At 46.8% G+C, this 15,716-nt stretch overlaps 1 protein-coding gene across 1 annotated transcript in view; it reads right to left on the bottom strand.

Moving 5' to 3' along the window:
• The window catches only part of LOC310776415 (calsyntenin-2-like), a gene marked incomplete at both ends in the record, with an annotated part of 309,056 nt that overhangs the window by 51,808 nt on the left and 241,532 nt on the right, over window positions 1-15,716 (bottom strand). Inside the window, 2 exons of the mRNA XM_083636607.1 lie at window positions 3,306-3,406; window positions 5,395-5,622. Of these exons, the coding sequence (XP_083492733.1) occupies window positions 3,306-3,406; window positions 5,395-5,622 (329 nt within the window). The remainder of the gene's footprint in view (window positions 1-3,305; window positions 3,407-5,394; window positions 5,623-15,716) is intronic.

Below are 15,716 nucleotides of genomic sequence, written 5' to 3'. Positions count from 1 at the left end.
ATCGCATACAGCATCTCATTTTGGTTGGTATTGCATTCTGTAGTGTAGTGGCACACACACACTTGGTTTGATTTGGGGAACACACAGTTGACATGAGGTGAAGGATGCCATACTAGGTTTGTGCGCACCACCACACAATTCATCTGAGCAGAACACAAGCTCAACTACAAGATAGACTCAGACTGAGCATGCAGGTGGAGCATGAGCTCCCTCACACACTATAGACTCAGACTGAGCATGCAGGTGGAGCATGAGCTCCCTCACACACTATAGACTCAGACTGAGCATGCAGGTGGAGCATGAGCTCCCTCACACACTATAGACTCAGACTGAGCATGCAGGTGGAGCATGAGCTCCCTCACACACTACACAATCGTCTCTAGTGACCATCCCTTGCGACCGTCCCAAACGAGCGCTTGGTCCAATTGTTAATAATATCCACTTCTGATGCCTAAATCATGGCGGTTACCGGCCCAGTGTTTTGTACCCGCAGCCGCACCGTGTGGGTGTTGCTGTGAGGGGCGGACTGGGATCATAATTCAGGCCGGGCATTAGATACCAAGCAGGCCAGGCCGATACGGGCCGACGCGCGTGGCGGCGTCCGAAGGGCGGCGGCGAAAAAATTGGGCCGTTTGAAGCCCAATTTGGGCCGTTTGAAGCCCAATTTGGGCCATTTGAAGCCAGATTTGGGCCGTTTGAAGCCCAATTTGGGTCGTTTGTAGCCAGATTTGGGCCGTTTGAAGCACAATTTGGGCCGTTTGAAGCACAATTTGGGCCGAGTCCAATTTTACAATGAGATGCACCCACTTTAACCCTGAATAAAGTAATAAAACCACTAGTAAACCAGTAGGCGGCGCCTGGCCTGCTGTTCAGTGAGTGGCCTGACTGCGGGCACCAATTTTTTTTTTTTTTTTCCAGGCCAGGCCAGGCCAGGCCACCGGGCATTTGCCCGACATGCCTGATTATGCAGTCCGCGCCTGGCTGTGAAAGAGCAAATGATACACAGCCGGCCCACCTTCCTTACCTTTAAATAAAGGTAAAGAAAAGTTCAACACATTTAAGTATGTCCTCTGAACTCCACAAAGGCCAAAGCCAGCGAGAGGAATCTAAAACCTCTTATTAGCTGAAAGGTTAGCGGCTCAGGCTATCAAAACATCACCTTTCCATCCCTTCCTTCCTACTTCTCATTTTTTCTTCTCCTCCTCCTCCTCCTCCCCCTCCTCCCCCCCCCTCCTCCTCCTCCCCCCCCTCCTCCTCCTCCCCCTTCTCCTCCCCCCCTCCTCCCCCTCCCCCTTCTCCTCCTCCTCCTCCCCCCCCTCCTCCTCCCCCTCCTCCCCCCCCTCCCCCTCCTCCTCCTCCTCCCCCTCTCCTCCTCCTCCCCCTCCTCCTCCCCCTCCTCCTCCTCCTCCTCCTCCTCCCCCTCCTCCTCCTCCTCCTCCTCTTCCTCCTCCTCCTCCTCCTCTTCTCTTCTCTCCACTTCTGCCGCTAATCCACTGAAAGTCCCAGCATCTCATTTCATTTGCCAGCAAAACCTCCAAAGCTGCTTAGATATCAGCTTCATTTCTGGGGACAAAGTGAAGCAATGATTGACTTTCCGAGTTTGAATCCAGCCTAGGACCTTTGGTGCATGTCACCCCCCTTTCTTTCTGTCTCTCTCTCTCTGGTAACTGTCCAATAAAGCAGAATTGTCAAAAGATAATCCTGAAAAACATGTTGGTGCAATGAGATAATCTATTACACCTACTGGCCCCCAAACAGTTTAGAGGGAGTATTTGTCCATTTTTGCTCTCGACTCTCGATTATAATGATAGACAGCACAAGATCAAATTTGGACTCACTTGGGCGAGTGCCACACCTTGTGTAACCTAATTAACTCCCAGACCTTCTGCTATTTCTTTGCTTCACCTGCTCTCCCTCCCTGCCTAAAACACCCGCTACTTCCCTCCACCTTTTCCTGACCTCTCTCAAGATGTCCGCCTATCCGCTCCGTCCCGCTCTGACAGATGTTATCAATTTAGGCAGTGGCCAGAGAGGGGATTATCCAGACGCTGCGGAGCGGGAATGATACGGGTGATCAAACCGCTGATCGCTCATTATGTTGGTGTGTGTGTCTGTGTGGGATTGAGAGAGAGAGAGAGACACACACACACACACACACACACACACACACACACACACACACACACACACACACGCACACAGAGATAGCTGTTTGTTTGTCTGTTTGTTTGCATGCTTGTTAGTGCATCTGTATGTGTGCATCTGTGTTGTGTCAATGTGTTTTAGATTGTACTGTAACAGTGCGTGGGTCGGGGTTTTTGTAATACTTGCTCCCACCCAACCTGACTGAGCGCTCTCCAAGGAGCTGATCCCACAGTAGTGGGAAGATCTAGGCTACATTAACAGACAAATTGTTCCAAATGGTGTTCTTTATTGTTGTATTATTGTGCCTGTGTGTGTGTGTGTGTGTGTGTGTGTGTGTGTGTGTGTGTGTGTGTGTGTGTGTGTGTGTGTGTGTGTGTGTGTGTGTGTGTGTGTGTGTGTGTGTGTGTGTATTCACACCCATTCTGCCCTCGTGCCTGGTGCTGTGCTGCTGTGATGAGGGAGAGCAGGCAGGCAGAGCAGGTTGAGCAGGCAGAGCAGAGGGTAAACACAGGCTGACTGGGTGAAAGACCAACACACTCCTACAGGTCAGAGGGTAAACACAGGCTGACTGGGTGAAAGACCAACACACTCCTACAGGTCAGAGGGTAAACACAGGCTGACTGAGTGAAACACCAACACACTCCTACAGGTCAGAGGGTAAACACAGGCTGACTGAGTGAAACACCAACACACTCCTACAGGTCAGAGGGTAAATACCACTGACCTAAAAATATGGACAGAGCTATCCCATTGATTTTGCGCTCCCGCTTTGAGTTGAAGTGGTGGCCGTCGCCATCTTGATTTTTCGTCAGCAGAGTGGGAGGGAATGGGTTGAGTCCTTACACAGCTCATGTGAGATAGGGAGTTTACCAGAGGCGCAGCTCCGCCTGCTATTGGTTTGTGATCGACAAGCTGCGCGATCACTGGACAGGCGACCTGTCAATCACCCCCTTTTCTATCGTCTATTTTACTCCAAACAGGAGAGTTATACAAGAACAGTTGTTATGAAAAGGTGAAATTAGCTATATAGGCCAAAACCCTGTTAAGACCCAGGCTGTAAAAATGCTTAAAAGTGGGGCATTTTAACATGGGGGTGAACGAGGGGACTTCTGAGCCCTGCCTCAAGTGGCCATTCGAGGGATTACAGCTTTCGGGGTTACTTCCGCGTCCTCGTGTGAAAGGGGCAGAGCTTGCCCACTGGTAAATACAGGCTGACACAGTCTCTGAGGTCGAGGAAGAAAGGTGGAAGGGAGCGACCTTTCTATTACAAAATAAGATGAAAGTCAGCAAACACACACTCAGCACCTGCTGCCTGCCGGGGAGTTACACTAACAATACAGTGCTCATTGTGGCCCTTAAAACAGCATACCTCGTGCAGCATGAATGAGCAATGCAATCCACTGGTTTTCCTACAGTGTAAAACATGTGTTGAGGCCACAGTCGGATGTCCTTCAGCGGGGTGTTGGCTGTCTTAGCCACGGCTCAATCTGGTGCTCACTGTAAGCACATCCATCCTAGTTGCCAAATTCCTCTCACCCATCATGTTGAATATAAATAGTATGGGTATATATAATATATATAATAATTTATATAATATATATATATAATATAAATAGTATGGGTAGACCGATACTGATATTTTTGGACTGAAGCCTATACTTTGCACTGACATTAATGTCTTTAAATTTCCCCACCTCTATGACAAAAAGAACATTAAAAATTCAGTCAAAGATTCAGTATTTCCTGTCAAATTTGCTCCATATCCTACAGTAAGACATAATGAACAGATTCAACAACAGATCCTGCTACTGTGATTTTCAATGTTTGATCGTGTTTTTTTTAGCACATAATTACACCAAATATAGCATTTGTACTGCAGAGGCACGGTGTTGTTACATGTCAGTTTTCAGCCTATTGTGTGACCTCATTCAAATGAATTGGAAGGAAAAATCCGAACACTACAAACTGGTCCAGCTGCATCCAATCTTGATACAGTAATTAGTTTATATTCTGTTTTCATGGTGTCAAGTGTCAGATAACCCCCCAAATTAAAAGTAAGTGGAATATTGCTTTAAGACAGGGTGAGGCAGAGTTCACAGCAGGTTTTACAGACTGTTGAATAAAATCCTCCCACACCACACTGAAATGATTTCTCATATTCACAGTGGGCGACACTGAGGATATCCAAACACATGGTTATCTACATTCAAGTGCAATTAACAAGCCCTTTCTCACCCACCAGATTATGCATTTGTACCGATACGTTTGTGATAAGAGTTGATATGACTTGAAGCAAATCCACTTGATGTGAGCGTAATCTGATGGAACTGGATTCACCTGCGATAAAAATGCAAGGGAATGTTGAAGACACTGATGAAGGCCGGAGGGATTAAAGCCGTTTGCGTGTCACGGAATCCAATTAAATATGGCCAAATATCATGACTGCCAAGTGCAGCCATCTCGTTTTGAACTGGGAGACTTTTATTTACTCTGCGATCCATTTGCATACTGTCGTCTCATTCCTGTTGCCCGCTCTGGACTCTCAGTTCCATGGTTTAACATTTTCCACCCAGGCCTATTCCTTCACATCAGTCTCTCAGGTTAGAAGAAGATTTATTTTGAAGGAAAACCCACAAATGCAATCCCTAGCTCAAATGCAGGATTTATTACCACATTCTAAAATACACTCCAAGAACTGAGGCTTTGGAAGTCTGAGACAACTTTGACAAGGAAAGCTAGCTCAGCTCTACCCTCTAAGCTGTGCTTGCAGTCGACATGCTGGCCACTTAAAGGCCAGGCGGCGCTTTGGAAAAGTGCTATGCGGTGGCTAATGGCTTGTGTTAAGATATCAGTAAGATCTTTGCAACTCTTTACTGAGGCTTAGCAGCCACTAAAAGCAGCAGAAAGAGTGTCTGAACTCCCCCCTTTTCTGTTCAAGGCCCTTTTAATCCTCCTAAACGCTTGGAGCATTCAATGAAAGAGATGGGAGTGGAGGAGGAGGGGGCGGGCGGGGAGGTCGCTGCAGCAGCTGATGAAAGGGCTTTGAGATGACCTCCTCCTGCAGAAAACGAAGACTAAGCCTAAGCATCATTGAGCACACTCATTTGGGCTATCCAAGCAGCCGTGCTGCAATTAGTGGCAGCCATCGTACTCTAACAGCTACCGATACCCGGAAAAGTCAAAGAATTCTGTGACTACTTGTTAACTTAACCCTCTGTTTCAATATTTACGCTCATCCTTAACTTCTACCATTTCTGCCATCATCTTCATATCATCATCATCATCATCTCCATCATTAAGCTCCTCCCTCCCACCTTGCCAGCAGGCTCCGACTGTCAGCTGCACGTCGATCTGGGAGGGGTGGATGGGCCAGTCGTCTGTCACCAGGTAGGGGTCGTAGGTCACGCCATCCACATACAGCGTCACCACAGGAAACTCCACGTTGATGACGTAGTAGTGCCACTCCTTGTCACAGATCTGACAGAGAGAGACAGAGAGAGAGAGAGAGAGAGAGAGAGAGTCAGCAATGTATATCATCAAAACAAGAGTCCTCCTATTATGAAACAGACACCTCCGGGCCTGCAGCTCTGATTTGCCAAGTCATGTTTGAAGCCACCATAATTATGCAAGAATAAAGTCATACCTATGACTGCATAATAGCTCATTTAAAGTCCCCATGAAATTAACTATACTATAGGTGTAAATATAAAATTCTAATGAATAAAACCATCAGATTTTTGAACATTGCCACCCCCCCCCCCCAATCAAATAAAGTTGTCTTTCTCTCCCTGACTCATATTCTACCCCCCCCCCCCCTCTCTCTCTCTCTTAAGCCTCTCTTAAGGCTTGTTAATGACACACATCAACCCGAAGCTTTGATTGACAGGTGATAGAAGCATGCTTGGCACAGCGTTAGGATCGGGGAAACATTGATTGACAGAAATCGGTGCAGAATTGGGCATGCAGAGGAGTTTACAGTAATAGAGGTCTAGTCAGATGCACATTCTGATTTTCGTGAGTTCTCCCCCTTTCTCTCTCTCTCTCCCTCCTACACACATTCACACACACCAAGATTAATAATTTATTTTGCGGTGGGCGCTGTCCGTGGTGCTAACGTGAGAAATGGACACAGGAGAGCCATATCTGTTCACATCACATCTGTTCACAATAAATCCACTTTGTCACCATAGTATAGGTTTAAGTAAGCTGATAGTATGGGACTGAATGTTGACTTTGATGCAAACCTACTGAAACATACTCATGGAGCCTGTAAGTTTGAGGAAGCAACTTGTGTGACGTTTGTCCTGAATCAGTGACTGACTGATTTCTCCCCGTGTGTCCTGTGTGTGTGTGTGTGTGTGTGTGTGTGTGTGTGTGTGTGTGTGTGTGTGTGTGTGTGTGTGTGTGTGTGTGTACTAGTAAGTCTGTCTGTCTGTCTGTCTGTCTGTCTGTCTGCATGCAGCCACAACACTGACTGACAACTAGCAGTTTTTCTTCCATTCAGGCTGAGAGATGTAGACACCCACACACACACACACACACGCACATATGCTCGCACGCACGCACGCACGCACGCGCACACACACACACACACACACACACACACACACACACACACACACACACACACACACACACACACACACACACACACACACACACACACACACACACACACACACACACACACACACACACACACACACACACACACACACACAGCCCCAGTGGAGTGACAAGTCATATCTTATGCTGTGAGTATTGAGCCAAGGTTTCCTGGCAGATGCAGCCGAGCTCGCCCTCCTCCTCGCCTGCTCCTTCATCCTTTGCTCTCCTTTTACTCTCTCTCCAGTGAGCGATGGCTGTTTGAAGTTTTGGAAAGTTTGAAGGTCTTCACACTACCCAGAAATCCTGTACGCGAATGACTTCTCAGTTGGGGGTGGAGGTGGTGAAGAGGTTCAGTGTCTTAGTGGAGGGTGGAGGTGGTGAAGAGGTTCAGTGTCTTAGTGGAGGTGGTGAAGAGGTTCAGTGTCTTAGTGGAGGGTGGAGGTGGAGGTGGTGAAGAGGTTCAGTGTCTTAGTGGAGGGTGGAGGTGGTGAAGAGGTTCAGTGTCTTAGTGGGGGGTGGAGGTGGTGAAGAGGTTCAGTGTCTTAGTGGAGGGTGGAGGTGGTGAAGAGGTTCAGTGTCTTAGTGGGGGTGGAGGTGGTGAAGAGGTTCAGTGTCTTAGTGGGGGGTGGAGGTGGTGAAGAGGTTCAGTGTCTTAGTGGAGGGTGAAGGTGGTGAAGAGGTTCAGTGTCTTAGTGGAGGGTGGAGGTGGTGAAGAGGTTAAGTGTCTTAGTGGAGGGTGGGTGGAGGTGGTGAAGAGGTTCAGTGTCTTAGTGGGGGTGGAGGTGGTGAAGAGGTTCAGTGTCTTAGTGGGGGTGGAGGTGGTGAAGAGGTTCAGTGTCTTAGTGGAGGGTGGAGGTGGTGAAGAGGTTCAGTGTCTTAGTGGAGGGTGGAGGTGGTGAAGAGGTTCAGTGTCTTAGTGGGGGTGGAGGTGGTGAAGAGGTTCAGTGTCTTAGTGGAGGGTGGAGGTGGTGAAGAGGCTGAGTGTCTTAGTGGAGGGTGGAGGTGGTGAAGAGGTTCAGTGTCTTAGTGGAGGTGGTGATGAAGAGGTTCAGTGTATTAGTGGAGGGTGGAGGTGGTGAAGAGGTTCAGTGTCTTAGTGGAGGTGGTGAAGAGGTTCAGTGTCTTAGTGGAGGGTGGAGGTGGTGAAGAGGTTCAGTGTCTTAGTGGAGGGTGGAGGTGGTGAAGAGGTTCAGTGTCTTAGTGGGGGGTGGAGGTGGTGAAGAGGCTCAGTGTCTTAGTGGGGGGTGGAGGTGGTGAAGAGGTTCAGTGTCTTAGTGGGGGTGGAGGTGGTGAAGAGGTTCAGTGTCTTAGTGGAGGGTGGAGGTGGTGAAGAGGTTCAGTGTCTTAGCGGAGGGTGGAGGTGGAGGTGGTGAAGAGGTTCAGTGTCTTAGTGGAGGGTGGAGGTGGAGGTGGTGAAGAGGTTCAGTGTCTTAGTGGGGGTGGAGGTGGTGAAGAGGTTCAGTGTCTTAGTGGGGGTGGAGGTGGAGGTGGTGAAGAGGTTCAGTGTCTTAGTGGGGGGTGGAGGTGGTGAAGAGTTTGTATTCCACTCTTATGTATCTTTGTTGCTGCTCCACTTTCGAATTTACTCTAGGCTGATAAGACGGGTGTATTTTTACATAAGCTTCAAGTTAAATGGTTTCCCCTGCGCTTCATGCTGGCTGAAGACACCTCGGAACATTACCTGCTTATAACCTGCTCTGGAATATGATCAACTGTGCCACTACAGTATGCCTGACCATTCACCCTGCCTCGCTGTGCATTTTAATTGGCTCTCTCTCTCTTCTTTCCCTCCACTGCAGGCTAAGCTTTACCCCTTCACCCCCAGCAGTGGCAGCGATGGCCACTCATTGGGCGGAGCTTCCCCCCTCACCCCTCTCAGCTCGCCCGGTGTGACCCGAGCCAGCCTGTGAACACTTAACCCAGGGTAACTCTCCCTCTCTAATGAAGATCGCACCACATCCTGTCTTCTTAAGACGGCACTAGCAGAGGCAGACGGGCGCTGTCATCAATCCAGTTCATTTCCACTGCTATCAAAGTGCGAGGTGCAACATCTGGCTTATCTGTGATCGCGCCTCAGAGCTGCTAAACGTATATGCACGATGTCGATTTGCCGGGATGGCGCTCTACATCGATAGGGGATAATCTCATGATGTCTGATTTGATTGATATTGATGAGATTGACTTTGATTCGCTTGTTAGGATGTTGGGATGTCAGACATAACACAGACACCTGGCACCTCCAGAGGTTCTCCGATGATACGGCAGCCATTGTTGGATGTGTATCAAAGGGGGGTGAACATGATACAGGACTTTGTTGACTGGTGTGAGTTCAACCACCCTCACTTAAACACCAGCTAAACAAAGGAGATGGTGACCGACTTCTGCAGGAGAATGTCCCAGACTATATACTATGAACATCCATGGAGTGAGATGGTAGGAGCATATAAATACCTGGGTGTTCACCTCAACAATGAACTGGACTGGTCAAATAACACAGATGTCCTGTACAAGAAGGGTCAAAGTCATCTCCATCTCCTGAGGAGACCTTTGGAGTGTGCAGGTCTCTATTATAGTAGGAACAGTATATGACACTGTAGTGACATTTGCAATCTTCAGTGGTCTGCTGGGGAGGAGGGAGCGAGAGGGAGAGCAAAAGTGTCAACAGACTGGTGAAGAACTCGGTGGCCATTTTAAAATTACATCACACTTAGTCAGAGGTGGAAAATACTCAATTACAAGTAGAAGTAGTTTTTTTTAATACTTTTTAAGTATTTCTAGAATGCTATACTTGTACTCTTACTTGAGTAATTTTAATAATAGATATTCTACTTGAGTACTTTTAAATGTACACTGAGCATGGGACACGGAGCATCTCCAGTTGGGTGTCTGAGAGCCTGATTACAAAAACAGAAGAAACAATTAAAAGAGTCACAGCAGAGAAACGTGTGTGTGTGTGTGTGTGGGGAGGATGTACTTGAAGGTGACTATGAATTACCGTCTGGCAAAAACTGACTAATTAGAGTAGCAATTATACAGCAGCTCCCGGCAGAGACTGAGAGTCAACATCCAAATGACCTCTCCACCAGCTCATAATGATGCTGACACACACACGCGCACGCGCGCGCGCACACACACACACGCACACACACACGCGCACGCACGCACACACACACACACACACACACACACACACACACACACACACACACACACACACACACACACACACACACACACACACACACACACACAAATCACCACAGAGTTTTGAGGCTGCTTTGCCATTTTACAGTGACTGATCACATTGACACTCTCACCCTGTTAGGTTTATATAGAGCGATTCAATGTGTGAATGAGTGGAAAAATGTGTATAATAATGTTAATTTGGATGACATTATTTCATTTTCCGGAAATCTAATTGATGGATAAGCTGGGCAGGTGTTCATGAAGCAATACTAAGAGTGTATATATTTAGCACAAACGTACACACACATAATAATCACACAGGCACTGAACACACACTTTTGATTTCCGATTCCATCCAAGCGCTGTGTTTTCAGGGGCCCAGGAGAGGGTTTGTGGGATGACAGTTAATTACATATCAGAAGCGCTCCTTATTACCTTGCATGTTTCTCTGTGAATAGAGCAGGTCTGTTACAAAGCAAGAACAGAGGGGGGCACCAAAGTCAACCAAAAAAGTGCTGCGATGATCAGAAGAAAACACACGAGGCAAATAGTAACAATAATGCTGGATATTGGCTTGGTCATTTTAAGCTCTTGCTGCCATGCAACTGAATGAAAAACTGTGACGGGAGGTAACTCCCCACAGAGGAGGACCCTGAAGAGTTTATGTCCTGGATGGGTGGGGTCGGCCATCATTTTCTGAGATCGCTTTAGTATCCTGACAGGGTGTAGGTCCTGAATGGATGGCAGGCTGCACCCGACCACCTTCTCAGCATGGTGGATGATGCAAAGCAGTCTTGAGATGTCCTTGCGGTCAGCAGCAGCATACCAGACAGTATGCTGGGGAGGAACTTACTAATATTGGGTTTTCTAGCCCATCTAGGATGACACTCCTACTAGCCTGGCCTAATGGTTACTAGTAGGCCAGAATGAATATTGCAATACTGAAGTTTGCATTTTAAAGTTAAGTTTAAAATTCACTCCACTCCTCTCATCCCCAACTCTTCTCTTATCTCCTCCCCTCTCCTCCCTTCCTCTGTGCTACTTTGGAATTGGATGTTCCACTTTCCATGTGGCACTTGTTATACTGTGCAGACTGTCTGACAGTCTCCGCTGCACATCATCAGCCACTCTGTCAGCATTGGGAATACATTGGCTGAAAATCGACTTTTGGGCTAACGTTCCCCGGAAGCAATTCCCCTTCTGTTCAATACAGAACATTAACTTGCAGATGTTGTGTTTACATTATTTGACCTCAGTTGATCTTTAGTTAGAATCTCTGCTGAAGCTGCAGAGGTGGATGACAGACACAACTGGCCCGAATCTACCTGATGCAAATACTGTAGTCTAATTCTATAAAGTCTGAATCCTATCTTTCACCCTCCCCTCTTTTCACTCTCTTGTCAGGACCGCTGGGTGTGAAAATGCAAACAGACTTCACTACTTAAGACTCTTGCTGCTTTTCCAATCCTCAAATCATCGACAACAGCTGTCAAACTGTGGAGACAGAAACTCTCTGTGCTGCTGCGGTGTGTCGGTGTGTGTGTGTGTGTGTGTGTGTGTGTGTGTGTGTGTGTGTGTGTGTGTGTGTGTGTGTGTGTGTGTGTGTGGAGCGATTGGTTTGGAACAGGGCCAGATGGGAGTGCAGTAAAGTGCAAAGTGAGCCGCTGTAGTCTAGTGCTGCTGGCACCAGGGACCTGTGTGTGTGTGTGTGTGTGAGAGAGAGAGAGAGAGAGAGAGAGAGAGAGGGAGAGAGAGAGAGAGAGAGAGAGAGAGGGAGAGAGAGTCTGTGTGAGGTTTTCCTCAGAGTCTAAGGCTGCGTGTCAGCGTCTTTTTGGAGTGGAGGCGCTGCATAATGTCTACACTGGATTTATGTTGTAGAAGTTCATGGGTAATACGTTGGCAGATATTGCCACTGTCACGGCCGATGCTTCTAACATTACCAGTAACATTCATCATAGCTCGTTGTCCAAGAATGTCTAGTAAACACCGTGACATACAGCGAGCATACATGGCTGACTTCATCAAAACAGAGTTGACTTGGGTAGCACAGGCGAGACCTCTGTGCCTCCGGACAGCCGGTGCTGGTTGTGTTGGTAGCGCTCGGCGGTGATGAGCTATTCATTTATACATTGAACAAACACAATACAAGACGCCTACAAACACGTAACGTTACATTATAACAAACTAAGGGGCACGCGGGTCGCAAACGATGACACACGTCTTCTGTATGAAGCACATGAATAGTGCAGGAAAACACGGCTCTGGAAACCCATATATGGACATCCAGGACATCCGCATTATGCATCCACATTACACTTCCTCAGCTAACGCCTCTTTCTGATTGACAGACCGTGACACCACAGTGAGAGCTATCTCCTCAGAAACATCTGATGTGTGCATATGTAAAAGTCACTAAAGGCTCGAGCATGCAGTGCAAAGTCCTGCCCATGCTGCTAAATCATTTTTTCCATGTAACGTAAGTAAAATTCATTCATATTCGTATTTGATACCAACGTTAGATCGATCAAATTCCTCCTTGATTGACAAAATCCTTAACGATCAATTATCGATTAATTGTGCCCATCCCTAGTTCTTGAGGATAGGACGAACAAGGAAGAAACAAGGTCCCACAGGTTCACAACTGTTAGAGACCAGGGAGAAGCATGGTGCCGTCTCACCTACTGCCATACTACATCCATCACACGCCTCCTCTTGATGACCTAAGCCTTGACAGTACCTGCACCTGCAATATTCCTACGCCAAATGGATCAGCCCTCCACCATCCCTCCAGCACTCTGTCTCCATCTGTTCTTCTATCAGTATCTCCACCACACTTCAGGTCAGTGTGGGCGCTGTACAATACTGCAGATTCCTATATCCAGGATGTGTTTCAGGCAGTTGGAAGCCAGAGTTGCTGTTCCTCTTAGCTCTGAGGTTTTGTTTTTAAGTTGCCAAACACCGCTAGGGTTTTTGAGCATTTTCATAAATCTTTCAAGACCCCGAATATTTTGTTCTATGAATATGGAAACAGTGAATATATAAAAAGAGAAAATAGAGCATCTATTTGTATACAAAACAAATCTAGCTTCATTCATTATTTTATCAACACTTGAATGTTAGTCGTTTTTATAAATAAAAAAACACACATTTCAGACAAAAAGCTGAGACAATTGCATTTTTGTAAAAGACTACCATTTTCAAGGATCCTTAACCAAATCCAATGTCTCTGAGGGTGGATACTGTCGAATGTCACACCGAAATCTGTAGAACATCAGCGCCCCTCTGTGGTCACAGATTTCGGTGGCCACCGATTTCGGTGTAACACCAGCGTCTAGGACAAATAAAGCCCACCCTCGGAGGCGAGAGGCGGGGTGCTGAGACCTCTTTCCCAGCCGTGCTTCAAGAAGGATCGGCTGTCTGGTGTGCATCCACCGGCCGACATGGTTGAGAGGCTGCTCTGCCCTCATAAAAAAATAAAAAGATTGTGGTAGGCAGAAAGCCTGGTAGAGTAAGACAAATAGCTGGGGCAGGGGGGTTGGGGGGGTTGGAGGGGGGAGACGTAGGGAGGGAGGGGCGAGGGATAAAGGCAGAGATTGGTTGGAAGAACAAGGCTTTCAGTGAACCCATTTGGCCCAGATTAATATGATGAAGCACAGAGCAGCAGCTTTACTGCACTCTTCTTCTCTTGTCTTTGGCTTTTGCTACAAAGTGATATCAAAGGTCTCCACTTTCTCCTATACTCTCGCTCTCTCTCTCTCAAACACACACACACACATACGCACACATACGCACACACACACACACACACACACACACACACACACACACACACACACACACACACACACACAGATATGATTGATTGATTGATTGATTGATTGATTGATTGATTAGTTTATTTGGTCATATTATTCCAGAAATCAATAATCAATACAAGAATTTTCATATAGATCAAACAGGACCAAAAGGTGTAGACTGAAGCCGGGGCTTATTATGTCTACCCTTTTAACACAATCTCAAAAAGCCTTTGTAGTGCAAAAGAAAATATTTAGAGAATGAAAGAAGCGAACTTAGGAAAAATAAAAAATAAAATAAAAAATGTTACTCAAACTGGCGTTGTCTCGGCTAAGCAGCATCGAAATTTCATAATATATAATGTAATATATATATAAACATATATCTATATACATATATATATATAATATAACTATACCACTGTTTTATATTTATCTATGATCTTGCATTTATACATATTTTTGAAAGTCTTAAGTGAGTTGCACAGTTTCATTTCATCATCAAAATTGTTCCACAGGTTCACCCCTTTTACTGAGATGCATCTCTGTTTCACATTCGTTCTTGTTTTTGTTTTCATAAACATAGATGTTCCTCTTAGTTCATAAGGACTGGTTCTGCGTTGGAAGAGCCTCTGAACACAGTCATACAAGGCACATCAACCCGTACACACACACAAACAGCACACCAATCCGCTTCGCCACGTCTAGACATGCACACACACACACACACACACACACACACACACACACACACACACACACACACACACACACACACACACACACACACACACAGCGCCCATGTGCAGCTCAGGCAGCTCTAAGGCAAAGTAATGAACGACCAATACAAGCACAGTCATGTGGGGATAGCACAGCTGTCAGCAGAAATAAAGGCAAAGAGGCAACTCAGGGCCACGTTCAAACCTCGCATTAACGATAACAATGAGGTACGTTTGATCCTGTGCTTGGATGTTTTATTCCCCCTGCACACAGTCCTATCATGTGGATGCACAGTTGGCTTGGTGAATTCTTTGCGAAGGACACAAGTTGGGGGATTGAAGTACGAGTGTGACTAAGAGTTTGCTCTCTCTCTTACTGTATCTGAACCGTGTCTCCCTCTCTCCCTGTGTGTGTGTGTGTGTGTGTGTGTGTGTGTGTGTGTGTGTGTGTGTGTGTGTGTGTGTGTGTGTGTGTGTGTGTGTGTGTGTGTGTCCAGGCAGCAGCCGGTGTGTGACCCTGGTTATCCCACCTGGACACCTCGCTCCAGGTTGAACCTGCCAGAGTTTTTTTCTGTCTTTTTTTCTTTTTGCCCTCGCTCCCTCCCCCCACCGGTTGTGGGATAAACTGTTGTCTCTTTTAACCTCAACAAGTCTGGTGCCTCATTCTGAACACAAGAGTGCCTCTTCTAACCACAGATAGCAGAGCAGACTTGAACACACAAGAAAAGAAAAGGTCTCTCATGCATTCTTCCACACAGAGGAACATCCTGTTTGTCATTGTTTCAAGCCGTCTGTGATAGTGGAGGAGGGTGAGACGCTCCTGACAGAATATGAGAAGAGATAACACCGTCGATGATGAATGAGTGATATTATGCAGAGAAGGATGCAAAGCAAGTCTACCTGCTATGAAGACACCTCTCAATTCTGATTCTGTATCATATTTTGACTTCCTGTGCTGTTTCTCTGTGTGCCTGCATCAATCTCACGTCTGTCCATCAACCTGTCTGTGTGTGTGCCTCACTTACATATCCAGCAGATAGTGTGTCTGTGTGTGTGTGTGTGTGTGTGTGTGTGTGTGTGTGTGTGATATCAGTAGGAAGTCAGCAGCCGTGTGGCTTCAGGGTGGTCTGTTTGTTCCATGTTCTAATGTCTCGTTCTCTCACATATCACCATGTGTCTCTCTCCCAGTGGGAAGCTCTTTGTCAGTTCTTCTGTTGTGTTTTGCCTCCATCTCTCTCTCTCTTCCTCTTTACCATATTCCTCT

The sequence above is a fragment of the Poromitra crassiceps genome (genome assembly GCF_964638095.1).
Source record: "Poromitra crassiceps genome assembly, chromosome: 5".
In the NCBI taxonomy this organism is placed as follows: Eukaryota; Metazoa; Chordata; class Actinopteri; order Beryciformes; family Melamphaidae; genus Poromitra; species Poromitra crassiceps.
Note: the sequence above shows the minus strand (reverse complement) of the source record. Positions and strands in the feature narration are given on the sequence as shown.